Source organism: Cryptomeria japonica, chromosome 9 (assembly GCF_030272615.1).
Source record: "Cryptomeria japonica chromosome 9, Sugi_1.0, whole genome shotgun sequence".
NCBI lineage: Eukaryota > Viridiplantae > Streptophyta > Pinopsida > Cupressales > Cupressaceae > Cryptomeria > Cryptomeria japonica.
The window spans coordinates 558,898,752-558,918,452 of NC_081413.1; the positions used below are offsets into that span (position 1 = coordinate 558,898,752).

A 19,701-nucleotide genomic window follows, 5' to 3' on the forward strand; every position below is an offset into this window, starting at 1 on the left:
TGCACATAGATCATGAAATTGATCAACCCAAGAATCCAGTGCTTGTACCTTTTGAGCAGCCCTTTCCACTCCACGAATTGATTCTTGGGAACCAGAAGAACCTATGGAGTTACTCCCTTCAGCAGCAGGTTTTGTGATTTTATGAACGACTGCCATAAGTTGTCGGTTTTCATCTTCTAGCTTGTCTTTCTTTGCTAGAAGCTCATCACACCTTTGCACCAGCGAAGCAACAAAAAACTGAGCATCATGTTTAATGACCTCATGCATCTGTTTTCCCAACTCTATCCTTGTAACCTTATAATCGGCAGCTGACATTTCTTCAAGTGGCTTATCTACAATAGGTTCCACAATTTCAGCTACCTTCATCTTGTTGATGTCAACAGTTACTCTGGAGATAGTCTTGGCCTTCTTAGCAACTTTGGATCTAGATTGTTTTAGTTGCTGGTAATCAAAGGCATCAGGTAAGATTTCTTGTTTCTTCCTTTTTAGGGTAAAAGAACTAAGCCATGGAGGCAAAGTCATCAACTCCCCTCTAGTAGCAGCCGTAGGCAAAGGAGAAGTAGTTTTTGTTTGAATCACTGTGGTCATCCTGGGAGGAATATCTATTTGGACAGCGACCACGGTTTGCTCAGTTACCAATGAGCATGAAGATTACCTCATGAATTCTTCAAAACCAGAAGTGGAAGTATCAATTTCTGATAACTGGATACAAGTAGTAATATCCTTTGGAACTTCCAACACACTCTCTTGTTGAGGATCAGGAGATGGCTCGTATGTTGAAATGGGAATAGCATTCTGAGGAGACTCATCCACAAGCAAATCAAGAGGAGAAAGCGATGTCTCAATGGGAACTGGAGAAATGATCTCATGAGGCGAGTTTGAAACTGGAGACTTGGGAGCATCATCAAATTGCTGCCCCTCTTCTAGATTATCCAGATCAATCACCTGAACATGAAATCGTGATTTTTCCTTCCCACGAACTGTCGCCTCCTCAGGAGGAAGCACTACTGCACGACTGACTCGCAACTTGATTCTTGTGCCCGAAGATGATGCACCCTCCTTGTTGTCAACCTGAATCTCAGACTTACGTCCAAGAGGCCCCGTAGAATCATCTTCTTTTCCAACCTTGATTTTTACAAGTCTCACAGCATTACTTTTCAGCCATGCGTTGGTGTTGGCCAAGATAGGCTGAAATCTCTCAAGAATGGATATGCACTCTTTGTGCGACCATTGGATCAAAGGAAGTGGAGCTTCCTCAACCCTCCGTGAAATGTATTCAGGATCAAGTATGTGCCCATCATCAATCATCCCTTGTGGGATATCCACCAAATTCAAATCAACAATTTGCTCAATAGTGAGCCTGCAGTAATCCATCTTCAGAACTTCGGCTTCTGGGCGGAGATCTACCCAGATGTCTTCAATGCGATGCACGTGCAAAAAAGATTTCTTGATCTTCTCCTTCATACCCCTATAATCAAAATCAGCTCTAGGTTTAAACCTTTTGAGCTTGATTTCCTGCAATTCAGTCTCCTTGGCCTTAGCCTTCACAGATGTGACAAGGGACTACCGGTCAATTTTCAATGGGTTTGTGGTAGAGATCCCCATTCCAACCTTGTGTCTAGCAGACTAAAAAGTGTGGACAGCCATGATCTGTCTTCCCAACTCCATAAGAATGATCTTATCAGTTGGGTATCTGGGAAGCATATATGGCTGACCGCCATAGCATCCAATTCTCATATAGGTGAAGGTGGGAAACTGCAGAAACAAACATCCATACTCGCACACCTTGTCCCATGCCTCATCTGATACTCTCTTGTTCCTAAGATTTCTGTCAAACTGACACATTAAATATCCGAAGAATGCATCTTGGACTCTTCTGAAATGCAGTCTGCTGGGTCTCAACGGCAACTGGTCATAATACTCCCAAACTGGTATAAGTGAGCGATCACCCTTGGTAGAAAGACCTGGAAAGTGTCTAAGTGATGCGACTAAGTATACCAAATATGAATTCATGAAGAAGGTCATGGTGGTAGGAACTGCTGCAAGTTGTTCGCACAAGGCATCGCTGATGACTTCTCCCCACGAAATGTGATGAGACTGCCTTATGAACATGATGAACTGGTACATCCATGGCTCAAAGACATTGGAATGCTCAAGGCCCATCATCCTGCTAAGAAGAGTTATGGTGTCTCCTATCTCCCATTTGAAATAGCAGCGGTACAACTTTGCCCACCTTGAGGAGGCTCGTGGCTCTTGGATCCACCTATTAATGTGTCGCTTGCAATCTTTTTCCCTCTTCACATAATACTCCGCTGAACTTTCTTTGGAGATTTCCATATAAACAGGTGCAGGAGGTATTCTGAAGACCTTCTCGATCGTATATGCATCAAGACGGATTATAGCTTCGCCATCATCATTTTTGATGACTCTTGACTCTTTGTCAAAATGATGGGCTCAGGCAAGAACAAATTCAAGTTCTAAGGCAGCCACCGGGAAAGATGATGCATGGTGGATATGGCTGTCCAACAGTCGCTGCAAGTTATTATCATGTGGATCTTCTACCCTCTTGACGAATTCTGACATATCAATGTGCCCTATTTCCGTGTCTCTGATGTGATCCAAAGGAGAAGAAACCTGAAGGTGCTACCTCATTCTGATACTTGTCATATTTGTATTTCATCTTCTTTGGAGCTGGGGATGTCGGCAAATCTGACATCGATTGTGAACCTGGAATACTGTGATGAAGACTTAAAAGAGTTAAGGCAACATCATAGTCAGCTGCAAATATCATTCTTCCTTCTTCAAATGGGAAAAACTTCGATTCTTGAACTTCACGATTTTGTGAGAGGAAGAGGGGAAATATATGAAAATGGGTAAATCTCGACTTTGACCAATTTCGGATCTTGGGGAAATTTTTGCAAGTATACAAGTTGGAAAGAACATACATGCAATCGGGGTTTTAAAACCCGAATGCAAGTACACTTGTAATTTTGCAAATGAAGAAATGGATGGAAAATGAGAATTTGACTTGCGGAAAATGACGGAAACGGAAAGTACGGATATGGGAGAAATGAATGGATAGAAATGGGAAAATCCGGGAATGTCATTTTCATGAAAATGGGAAGAACTCTTCAACATGTAATCCGGTTTTTAAAACCCGAATTTGAAAGGGAGGGGTATTTCACACTTTTCAACTTGGAATTTTAATCAAAAATGGTTAAATTCCTTAACCGTAAGGGAAGAACAAGAATTTCCAGCGAACTTGTAATCGGGATTAAAAATCCCGAATACAAGTAAAGAGGGAATTTTGGGAAGAACAAAGCAATTCGAAAATTGCATACCAAGGGGAAGATCTTTCTCACAAAAACCAATTTTTGGGGAAAGAACAACATATTTCCAAAAATCCAACTAAGAAAGAAAATTAAGAAAACAAGAAAATAATAAAATGAAGGAAAGAAAGGAAAGAGAACATACCTTTCTTCAAACTGAAAATGCTTCTCCAAAAATGCAACAAACTTTGGAATGGAGAAGAAACACCAATAAATAGAGACAAACCGAGATGCCAAACCCTTGCCACGTTTTGGAAAAAACGTTTTATGTGAAAAAACGTGGCAGCAAATGAGAATAGAATGGCTTGGAAAATGCTTGAAACCTCCTTAACCCTCAACGCCTTAGCATATAAGGCAAAAACGAACTAGGAGACAGCAACTTCGTGGAGATTTAGTCTCCCAAAATGTGGCGTTTTGGAAAAACGTGGTTGCTGATTTGAAGCAAAAAACCAGTAAATGCAACCTCCATATGGCGTGACAAGTGGTTTCAAATGCATAAGAATAGGGTAGAAACCAAAACGCCTCTCCTTCCTAGAAACTCTCCCCAAAAATCGATTGAAATCTTCAACAATTTTGCTTCCAACTAGAAATCAGGTTTTTGGGAGAGAAGAACAAGTTCGAATTTGCACTTGCATGTGAAAATCGGGTTTTTGGGAGACAATTACAAGTTTTATTTTTGACTTTTTCACTTACAAAGTAAATTCAGGTTTTTTGGAACAAACTACAAGTTTAAAAATGTCAAAAATGCACTTTATGTGTAAAATCGGGTTTTTTGGAGAGAAATGCAAGTTACTTGTAAAAGGGAAATAAAATCCCTACAACAAGTTATACTTGTTTGCACATATGTAATGGGGATTTAAAATCCCTATTACATGTAAAAACCATTAAAGTAGGGGTTTTTGGAGAGAACTACAAGTTTACTTGTAATTTAGCCAAAAAATCCCTATTTTAACTAAACAAGACCAAAAAACAATAAAAAAGATAAAAAAAATAAAAGGGAAATTTAAAACAAATTACAAGTAACATTTTTTAATAAAAGTGCACATGTAATAAGCTGAAAATTCCCCTATAAAGACCAAAACAATGAATATCATTAAAACTTGCAGTTTGAAGAAAATTCTCCACCTGCAATCGGGGTTTTAAAACCCGAAATTGAAGGTAAGACATAGCAAACGAACCCAGAATTTGACAAAATTCGAAACGTAGTTCGAGTATGGACTAAGGATTAAGCCAGTCCAAGGATTAGTCAAAATTCTGCCTCGGGAAGCATGCCATAGAGCAAATTTTTTTATTTTTTCACAAAAATTTTATGTAATGGTCCTTCATTTTTGGAATAAAAAATGAGGACAACAAAACTAATAAACATAAAAAAACATGGTAACAATTGCATTAACAATAACAATGGTGAGTGGAGATTCGGGGTCGAGGGGTATTGCCCCTTGTGGGAATTTGGGGCAAAACCCCAATGTGGTCAAGGGGCAACGCCCCTTGCGGAGGTCTGAGGGTAAAGCCACTAATGGGGTCAAGGGGTAATGCTCCTTGTAGGAATCAAGGAGAAGTGCCCCTTGCAGGAATCTAGGGGTAGACCCCTAAGCGAGTTCAAGGGGGGGAGTCCCTTGTGGGGTCCGAGAGAAGCGCCCCTAGCGCACTCCCTATTGCGATATAAGGTGGGATCAAGGAGTAGAGCCCCCACTAGAAAGCACAAATAAGGCCTCCAAAAGCTCACAAACCTTCATTACGAATGTCATTTTCACAATTTTATACCCTTTTTTTCAATTGGAGTTTCTAACTAGGGGCCACAAGAGACTATTAGGCATCCCCATGTCTATCAAGAGACTCCCCAAAGTCCCTAATGTCTCATCGGCATCCCAACAGAGGTGGCGGGACGTCCCCTCGCGTCCCCATGTCTTGGAGACATCCCCATCCTAGAAATGCCAAGATTTTGGAGGGGGTTGCTTCCCCATGGAACAATAGTGGTCTCTCATCTAAGGCTACGTGGAAGGCGAGAAGATCTTCCAACTAGGTAGACTCTATAAATGTTTGACAATCTCTCTATTTTGTGGATATGATCATTAGATGTTTTAAGATTTTAAGATATTCTTACATGATATCATCTCCATTTAATCTTTTTTTCAACGCAATGGTGGAAATTTTTTATCACAAAACTAAAAATCTTAGATGGATGGCAAAATGCATTTTGAGCCAGCCATGAAGTTCATCCGCTTATGAGTGTACTTGGAGTGATTTTGAACACATACATTCCAAAAAACGCAACCGCCTAAAACAACAAATGAATGAGTTGGTCTTTGTTCACCGCAACCTCTACAATATATATTTGATCACAAAACTAAAAAATCTTAGATGGATGGCAAAATGCATTTTCAGCCAGCCATGAAGTTCATCCACTTATGAGTGTACTTGGAGTGATTTTGAACACATGCATTCCAACAAATGCAACCGCCAAAAACAACGGATGAATGACTTGGTCTTTGTTCACCACAACCTCTACTTGAAGCTAAAGAAAGCTCAAGGTTAGACTTTTAATATACTTGTTATTAGTTGAAATTGTATTCATTACATTTTACACTTGTAAGGTAAAGACTAATTTTTGCATGGACAAAAACACGTACTATTGAGGATGACAAGCCAATTGACCTTGATGAGATTGATCAAAAGTTTGGGTGGATTGTTGTTGGTGATGATGAATTTCTTGAGCCTCAGGATTTTGAGATCCTAAGAGAGGCTAACTTGGATCCTCATGATATTGAAAAACTTAGGAGAGGCTCTTATCCAAGAGCTTCATCAAGACCTCTTGCCCTCTAACATACCTCTATTTGTAGTAGCAAGTCATTGACTATATTTATTTTTTTGGCACTTTGTATTTAGTTTATAGGTAGCCTTTGTGCAAAATTACAAACTATATTGTAACTAACATTTTGTCAACTATCACCATCTAGTTATTATGTATGCACTATGAAGCATGTTTTATGCAATGCAATGTAATTAGTGATATGAATATAAAAAACAAAAATCTATTTTTCTACAATTCATGGTTTAAACTCTAAGTTGTCGGTTCGGGTTCGGGTTTGGGTTCGGGTTCGGGCACCGGTTCGGGTTCAAAGAACCGGTACACCGATACGGCAAAATTTTGAAAAGGGGTTTGGGTTCGTTAGTACAAAAACATGTAAATTATATGTATGCGTGTATGTGTGTGTGTGTGCAGCCTACAAGCATGAATTAAGATTAGCATGTCACGTAGCATCATATAAACAACAAAACCAACATAAACTTGTAATCATAGCATCATGATCATACCATAATAGCATCATCATATACATCAAGTTTAATATCAAAATGACAAAACAATCAAGTATCATTGTTTCAACTTTCAACAATTTAAAGTATAATCATCAAATGGATTCTCTAATTCATCATCCTCATTCTCCTCCTCCTCATCCTCCTCATCATTGACATTGACATTAGATGAACCAATGCCAATGCCACTTGCACTATAAATTTGCTCGCTATCCGAGTCATCAAATGCAACAAGTTGAGAAGTGAAAACATCGAAATCAATATGGTCTGGCTCTATATCCCACATCGTCATTTCCCCTTGCTTGTAGTTATGTTTCTTGTGTGAAATGAGCCAAGTTAATGTTTTAAAACTCACTTTTAGAGTTATGTTTTAATTTTTGATGTGGTAGATTTCAAAAAAAAAAATTGCAAAAGAAAACACCATTTTTGGGCTGTCAAACCCCCGGGTTCGACCTGGGTCCTCCTGGGTTCGACCTAGTCCGAACCAGGCCTGTGAATCACGGACCCTGTCCGAACCACAGGTGGACTAGACCAGGACACTGAACCAAGACCAGACCGGACCAATACCAGGGGTCTAGGGGGGCGAACCCTGCAACGTAGTTTAAACTCTATTTTATTTTCTCTCTATATCTCTATGCTATGGAAATGCCCATAAATTTCAAAAAATACATAGTTTTTGTCTCTTTTTCTACAATTTTTTACTTTTTTTTAAATCCAATGTTTGCTCCATTTTTCAAAAAAAATTGAGCTTTTGGTTTGCTAATTTTTTCCCCAAACAAATTTTTCTGTTGTGGACTTCCTAGGATGGGACTCCACCAAGCAGGTTTGAGCAATTCAAAGTTAGCTCCTTATGCAACCTAGAAGACCTATGCTAACACTAAGGCCATCACCTAGTTCAATTGATGGAGAATGTTGTGGTATTTGCCGATTGCAAAAGAGCTCGACTTGAGTTGTCTGAAAATTTTTATCCCAAGCAAAGTCCTATGATATGCATAAGTTGCTTACTTGACCCGAGTTGTTTGAGAGTCCCATTCAATAATCGTGCGAAGTCTTGAATGCCCAAGGTGAGAAGGTGGAAATAGCAATGTGATTCAATGCATCCGAACATGGACTGTTTTGCAAAGAAAGATTCTAGATACTCAAACTCAATTTTTCCCAATAAGCTTTTAGCCTTTTACAAATCATGCGAACATGTCACAATGCATGGGAACAAACTAGAGCAGAATTGGAGAGCCAACCTAGAAGATCTCCTTGAATCAATATTCCCAGTTTGAACTTGCCCCAACCGTTGGATAAACATGTTGATCCAGTGACACATGTCACTCATACAAAGGATTTGGAGGCAAAAGCCAAGCCAACATAACTTTATTTATAGAGTTGTGATCTCGTGGATTTAATATATAAGTCTAACATAGTATACTAGACAATCTAGTTTTGAGTTTCACTTATGTGTCTTATTGTTCAAGCACTAAGAATTGTGTAGGTTTTGGTATTGCATTGTACCAATACCATTGTTGTGTGTGGGCAAGGCATGAGCACAAGCATAAAGACATGCATTGTAATCAAGGAGCTTGAAGAGGGGTTTTTCTCAAAGTGAGGATTTAGGGAGTGGACTCTTGATTTGAAATGAGCTATGTTTCCCCTCAAGATTTCCAATGTAAGGATTCTATAATCTCAAGCATTTTCAGCATTGCCAACTTGAGTGAGTTAAGGTTAGTTTTGTTATTTTGTAACTATTATATGCATTGGGAATTAGTAATAAAGGTTAACAATAGTCCTTGCATTCAGTGTATGAACGTACAATTTTTATAGTATTTATTTGCAAGTTGAGCATGTTGTGTATGTATTTCTGTTGGCCATAATGTAGGTGAGTTATCGAACACTTGAAGTGGTGTAATCAATGTTGTCAAGGTGCTTGGTCCTCTCAAGAAAGCATTCTTAACAAAGGTGGTGCTGCATTGCCAAAATTCTACACGTAAAAAAATGCAAGAGCTTGAGATCAATCATTTGAAAGTGGACCAAATATCAGATCACCTTTTGAATTAACTTAGCTCTACTATCAATAATGCCAAGATCATCAACATAAACAACTAGAACCATAATGCCACCACCAATGATTTTTGTATAGAAAGTTGGATCAAAATAGCTCCTTCTGAATTTAAAATCTTGAAAGCATTGATCATTTTTATAGACCTAGCTCTAGGAGCCTACTTAAGTCCACACAAGGACTTCAATTACCCTCTTGGCAATAGGAGCAAATGTTTACTCATAGTTCACCTCTTCTATTGTGCATATCTTTTTCCAACAAGCCTAGCTTTGTACTTGTTCAAAGAACCATCTGATTTTCATTTGATCTCATATAGCATTCGCAACCATTAGACTCCTTTCCTTAAGGTAATCCAACAGCCCCCAAGTCTTATTTTGTATCAAGGCCGAAAATTCCACATTCCCATATTCTAGGTTTTCCTTTTGCCTCACCATACGTGCGAGATTCAAATGCCTACAAATAGCAGATGAGAAAAAAAATTACCTTCTCAATACCTTGCACAAGTTTTTTGCCTAATCATGTAGATCTAATTACCATGGATTTTAGTACTTCATCTTCTCAAACATCATTCAATGTGGTATAATGCAAGTTTGGTCTTTGGTGCCTATTTTCTTGGGCTTGTTGAAATTTGTGTATCACCTTGTTCATCATAAAGTTCTTCATCCTCCCAAACATCGTATCAACTGTTGTAATGGCATTTATGTCTACTACATTGGCTTTACTTGATTTCTCAATGGTATCATCAAAACTCCATCCTTCTAATGCTCTCAAGGTTATGCTTTGTCCAAATCCTTTTTCAATTTTCACACCAAATCTATCAATACTAGTTTCTTGTGCAGGACTATTTTTAGATTTACCACCATCTAAGAATCTCATCTACAACCATATCTATGTTGATCACAATCTTATTTATAGAGACATCATGTTATTTGTATGGCTTTAACTACTCACTATAGCAAACAAGCATATACCTTTTACTTTCTATATTTAAATAACCTTATTCCACTTAGGAATTAATGCAAAAGCAAGACAACCGAAAATGCACAAGACACTTGCCAATGATCTCCTTCATGATCATGCTTCCTTGAGAATTCTACAACACCTTACAATGACTGCTTAAGAACGGAAACAAGGGTATTAACAGCTTCTACCAAGTACCTATAAGATACATTTTGACTGTCAATTATACACATTACTCTCTCCATAAATATCCTATTCCTTTGTTTCACAACTACAGTTTGTTGAGAAGTGTGCACAGCATGTTGTCCATGTATACCATTCCCCTTGTAGAATTTCTTGAACTAATTGGAGGCAAAATTCTCTCCATTATCAGAGCTCACTGACTTGATAGGTCTACCTACTTGCTTTTCAACTAGGGCTTTGAGTGCTAAGGGAAGATGAAAAAATTATTGGCTCCAAACACAAGGGGTGTTTCATTGGGCCACACAAATTAGCATGAACCAGGCCCAAAACTCCTTTGGCCTACCATGCTTTATTAGTACCAAATGGCTGTTGACTAAGCTTTCCCATTTGGGATCATGTATACACATCCTAATATTCATCTATGGATGGAAATGTTGTGACGTTTGCAAATGGGGACCCCCTTGTTTTTGCTTTTTAGGGTAATGTTTTGGCGTCTTAGGGTTTTGTCTCCAGTCTCTCACCTCTGCAAATGAGTCAAGTTTTTCAAAATTTGGAGGAGCCATCAAAACGGTGAGGAGAAAGAATGGTCGAAAGAGTGTTTTGATGCTACAAATGTGCTCAGATAGGTCGAAAGAGTAAAATAGCAATTTCCTGGGGTCAATACAGACAACTTCCTATTTTTAGGAAATTTTGCTTTTTTGTTTTTTCCTAAATTTAGAAATTTTTGTTTTCAGCATTTTGGGGTCAATCCAGGAACCTGCTTTTTGGTCTGTTTTTTTCTAAAAATAGAACGCAAGTCATTGTTGAGTCAGGAAAGATGTTAAGTCAAGAGAACTGATCCAAAACAAACTTTCAAATCTAGAGGATAATTTCCAAAAAGGCTAGTTGAAGATCACAAGAAAACAGCTAAGTCTAGAGTCAAGATCAAGAAATTTCATTGTTCGAATCATCAAGATCACTCGTCCATGAAGAAATTCCTTGATCAATGACCAAGTCTGCCCAAGACACATGAAAAGTTCCTTTAGCACATGCAAAGTCCGCCCAAGACACATGAAAGTTCCTCAATCACTAGCAAAGTCCGTCCTGCCATGTATCAAATCAATTCCTAACCACAGATAAAATTCGCCCAAGTATTGTTGAACGATAAGGTGAATTAAAGTGAAAAGTTGAAAGCACAAGAAAAATCGCCTAAGTGTTGATACCTTGGGGAGAAAATCAGAAATTTGGTTAAGTGTTTTGGCATGGTGATGAAATCCTTGACTAGGAGTGAAGTTCGCCCTGATGGATATATTGTCATTGATGTCAAAGGAAATTGCTTGTGTCATTAATGTTGAGTACATAATTGACATCAAAGAAAAATGATGTATATCTTGATTAAGGCCAAAGGCCACTAAATCGTTAACAAGTCACAGACAGATACATCATGAATATGCAGCAACTAATATATTCTAAAAGGACAGTGACAAAAGGACAGACTAAGGTTATAGAGACAGCAAAGAGAATATGCAACGAGAATGATTGCAAAACTATTCCGGTCAGAAGTTTAGAGAACATAACCCAAAGTTCAGGATGAACAGTACACATACAAAATGATGACGTGGTGTCTTATGCATTGACTTGATATGGAAGCTATACTCAAAAAGCAACAACTTAATAAAAGAGATTGATGGTGCTAAACACAGGCATGCAGCGATTTGTTTACAAAGACAATGAATCACTAAGCAACGATGATATAACTGTGGTGACTACAGCATGAAGAACATCGATTTAATGGCAAAGGTTGATGTCGATATTACAGACAGCAGACCAATGTATACAATGGTGAAAAAGATAGCAATTCAAACCTTACAAAAGTATTTGTATCCTCTAATAAACAGTGATAAAGATATTCTGTAGAAAACAAAAGTGAAACAAAACTAAGAAGGCAGAGATCAATGAAGGACAGCGACTACATCTGCTAATACATCGGTGAAACAAGTTGTGGATGGTAGCAACTTATTTTCAAACTCAGCGACTAAATTAATGGCCCAAATTCCATATGGAGCAGTGATCAAACAGACTTGAACAAACAATACATGGCAGAGTGAATTGAAATCATTTATCAATTAGAGTAAGGGCATATTTGTGGAAGGTTCCGAATGTGTTTATTAAGAGCAGCGACTAAGCAAAATATTTGCTTGCTGACTACATCAGAACGTCAAGAACATGATTCCAACTAAATTAATATCAGCCATATTATTACTGCAGCAGCAAAGTAACAATATTGGATATTTTCACGGATGTATCAGTTATTGAAATCGTGGTTTCCTATTGCAAGGCAGATACATTGATGAGATTGGACAGACGTATAATACCTTGGAGTAGTCGCGGTATGCTGGAGCGTAATTTCTGTTGCTACGTGAGAAAACCTCATCAATTACCAATTCACAAGAGACAGCGATAAAAGATTGTAAAGAAGATTAAGATATTGCATGAACTCCTTCATTATGAGCAGCAGATAGAATTTACCATAATCAGTTTATCCACAGCGGTGATGTAAGAAGATTTCAGTGATAGAAAAATTAAAGAGACAGCAATCTGGAAACAAATGATTGACTCCATTTTCAAAGATATCTGCCAGCGGTGAAGATATTACAAATAGTGACGAAAATCATTGAAGGAGTAAGGTTTCGATGGATAAATTGTTCTCTATGTCTTCCAATACTTGCCTGAACCACAACGACCTTGTGTAATGAAGGAATCAATGATATAGAAGTTTAAAAGCAGCAATTATAAGTCTGAAGATATTGCTGACTTCGTATATTGGAAAGCTAGAATATATTTTCGACGTCATGGACTAAGCATGGCAGACCAACAAAGTCAATTATAGAGACAAGCTTTGAGCAGCGAATTACATGATAAGTTTGTAATGGTGAGATCACATAAGAAATTATAGAGCAGCGTTAATTACAAAGGTAGTGATTCATTTAGAAACTAATTTTAACAAATGGCAACGATTAATATTGACAAAAAAAAAGCAACATGAAGAGGTGTGATTTCATTAATGAAATCTCAGTTTGCTAAATAGGGACGTGTCTTTTTGTTTCCAAAAGATATGTCACTTCAAAGTATTATTTGAGATATAAAAATGTGTGAGATCAATTTTATAGATATGAGTGAGTTGTAGTGTGTGAAGAATATAATTCTGAACTTATTTTTCAGATCGTAAGAAATGTTAAAAAGAAGATAATGCTGATAATATAAATCTGAAAAGAGAGTAGTGCTGTATCTGTAGTATGCGTGTGTGTTGAGTATAAAATAAAACTTATTTATGAGAAAAGGGTGAGTATATGGAATAGAAGAGTGTGTGTGTTGTGTATGAAACAACATTGAAGATCTATATAGAAGGCTGGAAATAGTTATAATAAGATTTTGAGAAACATGAAGTGTAATTCTGATTTATTCTGAAAAAATGTATGTGTAATGCATAAGAAGGATATGTGCAGATTGTATAGGAGAATAGATAAAGTTATGAATGAAATATTTGCAGATTTGTGAAGAAGGAAATTTGAGAAGAATAGAATCCATCATCCGTTGTTATAGCAACATTGTCAAGGTGGAAAATCAGATTTATGTGGAGTGGGTTGGTGCTCACGAATTCTGAAGTGGGAGTTGGTGCTTCCAATGGGTTGGCGCGCACAAATTCAGAAGTGGGAGTTGGTACTTCCAGTGGGTTGGTGCTCACAAAATCAGATTTGGGAGTTGGTGCTTCCAGTGGGTTGGTGCTCACAAAATCAGATTTGGGAGTTGGTGCTTCCAGTGGGTTGGTGCTCACAAACTAAGTTAAGGGTCAGTGCCTCTAGTAGGTTGGTGCTTACATTGTAAAAGAAGATATTTATAAAAGCATTAAATTGTCGTGGTTTTCTCCCGTAAGGGTTTCCACGTATATATCTTGTGTTCATATTAGTTAGATCACATATGAATGTTGGTATGCAATAAATATGTTAATGAGATAAGCTATACTTGTGATTGAAGTTGAAAAAGTTTAAATTGGTAAAATTTGTTGTTATACTAATTCACCGCCCCCTCTTAGTATAACGGTGTGCTCTTCACACCCAAGGTAAGTGAAGAAATTTCTCAAACAAGGTCAAGTCCACCCTTCTCCAAGCATGAAATTTCCTTTCTATCATGAAGTCTGCCCAAGGATAGCACAAATTTCCTATTCCTAGGTGAAGTCTGCCCTCCAAAGCATAAGATTTCTTGTCTCCTAGCAAGTCTGCCTCAGTATGTGTAAAGAGAAAATTTCCAAATCCTTAGCATGTCCGCTCCAAGATGGAAAAGTTTCCAATTGAACACCAAGTCTGCCCAGGAAAAGATAGGTGAGAAAAAGTGGCTTAGTGTTAGTACCTTGGGAAGAAAAACTCGAGATTATGGCTAAGTGTTGATACTTTGAAAAGAGAAAAATTCAGAAATTTGCGCGAGTATGGAATGTGGAAAAACTAGATGAAGTTCACCATAGGAAGAAGCTTCTAGAGGAAAGCCAAAAAGATTGCCGTTGAGGATATAAAGCAAAGAGAAAGAAAGAGGGAAGGTTTGATTTAGGGTTTAAAACGTGACCAGATTCATTTCAAATAAAACATAAAACAAAAAACAAAAAAAGGGAAAAAGTGAAACAAAACAAAGGTCGAATTCTCTATAAACATAAGAATTGGCATACATTCAACTCACAAGTTGCTTCTCAAAAGTTGAAGGTTGAAGCTCAAGAGAGAATCTCCTCCAAACTTTAAGACAAATTTCAAAGTGAATTACAGGTCCAAGACAAGTTTGAGGAGAATTCAAGACAGTTTGAGGAATTTTATTAAAATTTTCAGGTTTATGAAGGAAATGAAGGCAGATATTCAGAATTATAATCTCTTTCGCACTTCAAGATTTCCTTCTTTCAGTCTAGAATTCTTATTTTCCAGACTTGCACAAGAATTTCACTTAATATCAATACTACTTTTTATGCTTTTTATGCTTTTTATAGTTTTGGAAGCAGAAAATTTCAAAAAAATCAGACTCAAAATACAATTTCAATAATTTTACTATGTCTGATTACAATCTACAGAATTTCATTAGGTCTGTTTTTTAAGGAAATATTTCATAACCAGACTTGACTGAGGCTGATTTTCAGTCCAATTTCTAAATTTTCTCAAGTTAAAACAGAATTAAGCCTCGCATTCCAAACTGGAACTGAACATCAAACCCCCCCCTTATTGTTTTTAACTTAGAAAAATTTCATGATTTTCAGGTGGTAGATGTCAGCTCAAGGAGGGATTTCAAAAAGACTCAAATGAAGTTCAATAACAAAGAACCAAAGTTGGAGTCCAAGATCATGATGGAATGAAAGAGGGTTGGGGATACCAACCTTGGCCATGTGGACCTCGACGACTTCAAGAAAAGAATAAGGCAAAGAAAATTCCTTAATCCATAAATGTTCTTTGGAAAAGATGAAGATTGATGATGCCAAAATATAAAAAACAATCAAAGCAATCTAAGGTAAGGTCTTCGTCGCAGTCTCCGATGTGCTTGAGCAGGAAATAGTTCGAGACAAGGCCATGAATGTGGAGAACCTAAAGGCCAAAGTTCAAAGCAACTTCTTCACTTCTGCAAGTCCAATCCAAAAGCAACATTTTGGAAAGGCATCGTCATTTCTGTCCATTGAGGATGGTTTTCGAAAACTAATGAGATGAACCTAATAGAATACAAGGTCAACATTATGCCAAGTGTCCTAATGGAAGAGTTGGGCCCCATAGTGACCAGGTTCATTGAATTTTCTACCAAAGGAAAGGATAAGGGATGCCCACTTCTAGAAGAAAGCCGGATTTGGTGGTTGTTTATTTCTCATTGGCCCACTTTGGATAACTACTGTAACAAACCCTAATTAGGGCTTTAATGTTTTAATCTTGGCCATTGATCTTGAATCAATATGGGTTGTTGTTTTGTAATGGGGTGTCTATATAAACCCTCCTCCTCTCATTTGTAAAGGGAGAAACTTCTAAGAAATTGTTGTAGTGATACTTCTTAAATGCTAAGAAATAATTCATTGTTCAATTGTTAGTGAATTTTTGTCTACTTTTGCAAGTTAGCATGGTTTCTTGGCTCTCAATAGAATAGATTTCATTTTCAAGTTGATAGATTGAATGGAGGATTTGATAGAATTGCTTAATGTTGAATGGATGTGTTCATACTTTTGATAAGTGGATGATTTTCAATTATTGTGCAAGGTTAGCCTGAACCAATAAATGAAAACTTAACTTCTATTGCTATATTCATTGTTCAAAATGTTGGTGAATGTGAGTGATATGAAAATCTTTTGAATTCCTTAGAAGATAGCACCGTTGTTGTGTAGTTGTTGAATTTGGCGAAACAAGAGTTGGTTTTGAATTCCACTTTCGCAATTACTGTCTCCAAAGTTCATAGGATTAGCCTATGGTTAGAATTATCTTCCTAAACCCTCCCTTTTGCCCTTTTTTTCCAAGTCTTAGTAGAAGTAGGATTGAAAAAAACTTATTGCAAAATTATTTCAAAAAAAAGAGGAAGTTACAAGTGTCGGCAATCAACAAAATCCTTTGATTGATTCACTCCTCGAACAATTGTGTAAGTCCCCCTTGATATTACTAGCATATCACAACGAACCAACTGAGACTATCCGCATGAATTTGGAACCTTGGAGTCATCTTTGTGATCACACAGTCCATTTGTTTAGCACATAGAAGATTTTGATCAAGAGAGAATAGGATATATCTGGTTATTTTATTCTGAGTTGTGCGTGCATAAAAAACACACCAACAAGAAGTTCATTAACCATATTCCAATAATTAAAATGCCCATGTCTTTCGTGCCAAAGTTTACAATCATTTTCCACTGTTGCCTATGCATGAGACTCTCTTCACTTGGGATAAACAAGTTTGTGCAATCCTTTCTCACAAATATCAATTGTGATCACCCTCTCATTTTGGAAAGTTTTGACCATACATTTAGCACTTTGAAAAATTGTCACAAAGAGCAAGATTGTTAGTTATTTTACTTATTGAAAGGAGATTTGTATTCATGTCAAGAACATAACAAACATTCTTGAATGTATAGAGAACATTGTTCAACATGACACAAACATCAGCACATTTTTTAAAAGCAACAAGTATTCTGATATCGATCTGATTTTGATTGGATACAAAGAAAATGTTCAATATGCAGTCCTGGTCTCTGCTACAACTACTTATTTGAAAATCTTTTCACTTGATTTTTCTCTATAGAATGCTTCTCATTCTGGAGTGCTTCTCTGTAGAGTCATGCTTTGTAATAGTCTTGCACTTTCTTCAAAATGGTAAACAATTATGCTAGTCAATTTGTTTCCAAAAGTGCACAAAGAAATGTATTCCCATGAAAATTCGATTCATCAGACATACAACAAAACTAAAAACCAAATCAAAAACTATTAGAATATATTCAAGAACCAATATATGTCCCAATTTTTCTTCCCAATTGTGAATTGATAATGGAGAAGGGCATAAACAATAGTAAAACCAATGACAATACAAACTATGCAGAGGTTATTATGTTTCTCTGTCTAAAGTGACTCACAAGTGTGCCTGCTTCAGCAGCTGAAGCGAGATGAAGACCAGGTCCCAGCTGCTCCCCAGTATCTTTTTGGTATCTATGCTTTGCTCTGCTGTAGCTGAAAATCCAAAATAGCAAGACTTTTTTATCACCTTCAATATCAACAGAAAGCTATTCTATCTAAAGCAATAAATGAAAAAAGGACAGGCAAAAAGCATACTAGCCTCTCAGGACACATCAAACTGAATTTTGCCCCAAAAAAGTAACTTCCAACAAATATCCCTCATTATGAGTACTAGGATGCCCCATGAAATATGTAATAATTAATATAAATCTGCCTCTAACAAAAGAAACTTTAATTTTGTCTAAAATAATCATTTATAACTAAATAAATTATCAAAAGATTTTATAAATATTCTGAAAACTGTGAATGCGAAAAATCACCAAAAACATAAGTGAAAGAGAAGAAGTGAATAATGGCTCAACCAATTTTGATGACTTGAGAAATTTTACAGAAAGAAGTCATTTATAAGATTGAATGTCTTCCAAGGCTCAATATGAACTCTCAAGGTAAGTACCATAGTAGAAGAAATTTTGAAACAAACGCACTTAATCAGAGAAAACATGAATCGCCAAGCCTCATGTTTTTTCTCCAAAAAAATGCATTTTTTAATAAATCGCAGCTGATGTTCTTTTACTGGTTTTTTCCCACGTTACTGTAAAACATGGAGGTTTGTTAAAATTGCATGTAGTCACATGCTATGTCACAAGGTTCACCTATTTTCACCATGAAATTCAAAATCTAGCAAACATGAACACAAACACAAAAAATTATTTAAGTTCGCCTCCAGATTCACTGTATGAATGCATCCAATTTTTTTCAAATTTAAGTGTTTTTATATTTCATCCACACTCCATCTCCTTCCAATTTGTTATGTTGTGTGCTCATCGCTATGCATGGGGCAGTAAGAAAATGTTGTGAATTGGGTAAAGTTTATCAGCACTGGCTTAAAAATCCATAACAGCAAGGGCAGGTTTCAGCATTCTCAGTTTCTATATCAGGCTTCAGTAGCAATGAAACCGATCAGAACCTGCAATGATATATAAGCTGCAATGAATAATTATTTACTTTGCCACAAGGTAATCTAAGCCATAAGTGTTGTCAATATCGGACTACCCAGCAGTTGATAATCCATTGTGGCTGCTGAAATGTAATTCATGCAATCAGAATCTTCTTGATGGGGTCAAGCCTATATGAATATAAAAAACATTATTCTGCATTAATTAAGATTTTAATTTTTAAAACTAAAGTAAGATTTAATATTTATAAATTCTAATTAGTATTAACATTTTTAATAGTTTATAATTTATTATTGAGTTTTAAGATTACAAAAAATTAAGATAGATTTTATGTTTATTAAATTTGAAAATTAATTAAAAATTTAAAATTATATTATTTAATTTTAATTAGCATTTAGGTAACAGGTTTTTATCAGATTTTAACATAAGTTATTATAAAAATAAAATATATATTTTTAATATCTGAACTTAATCATGAGTTTTTTTTTTCCCAAAATTTATCACTCAACAAATTTGTTTCATATTTTTTTTCACCAAACAGGAATATGAACACAAAACTTGTGACATAGATTGTCATGTTATTGCAATTGTTTATCATTTTTTTTGTTTAGACTTCAATGAGTATTTTTTGACTATATAGTGTTTTACATATTTAACCTACATTACAGGGTTCAGCAGAACCAGCAGATGAATTGGATAAAGCTGTGTTCTGTGTTCCTATCACGGATGAATGAAATGGTCTCTTATGCCCCTAGCTACTTCACGAGCTAGAATATTGCTCTAAAGGTTAAGAACCCCAAGAAACATCCCCAATCGTTAACTTGAAATTTTTATTGCCTTTGCCACAATTCCATTGTAATATAATCATAGATATAAACATAAATGAGAAAATCTTTATTCCAGAAAATTCTCAATTTTATTTGTTCTCTATATCTCTGTGCTATTAAAATGCCTCTAAATTTTAAAAATAGCAAGTTCTCTTATTTGTATTTTTCAACATTTTTTGAAAATCCAATTATTTCCCCATTTCTTCCCTATTAAAACCTGATTTTTCAAAAAATCTTATACTTTTGGTTTTCCCCTAAAAGATTTTTCCTGCTATGGTAAGTACAAGCTAATAAATTACCACCACCTTGCCAACATGTACCAAGAGATTTGAAACTTTTCATCATATGAACAATTCTAATATACAAAACATGGTCAAATCCT

General features: G+C 36.4%; 1 protein-coding gene across 4 annotated transcripts in view; it reads right to left on the reverse strand.

The window, feature by feature from the left end:
* The window catches only part of LOC131070787 (folate transporter 1, chloroplastic), a 118,521-nt gene that overhangs the window by 67,607 nt on the left and 31,213 nt on the right, over positions 1-19,701 (reverse strand). For all 4 annotated transcript variants that reach the window (XM_058006454.2, XM_058006450.2, XM_058006442.2 and 1 more), the window contains exon 4: positions 17,437-17,530. In XM_058006454.2, the coding sequence (XP_057862437.2) occupies positions 17,437-17,530 (94 nt within the window). The remainder of the gene's footprint in view (positions 1-17,436; positions 17,531-19,701) is intronic.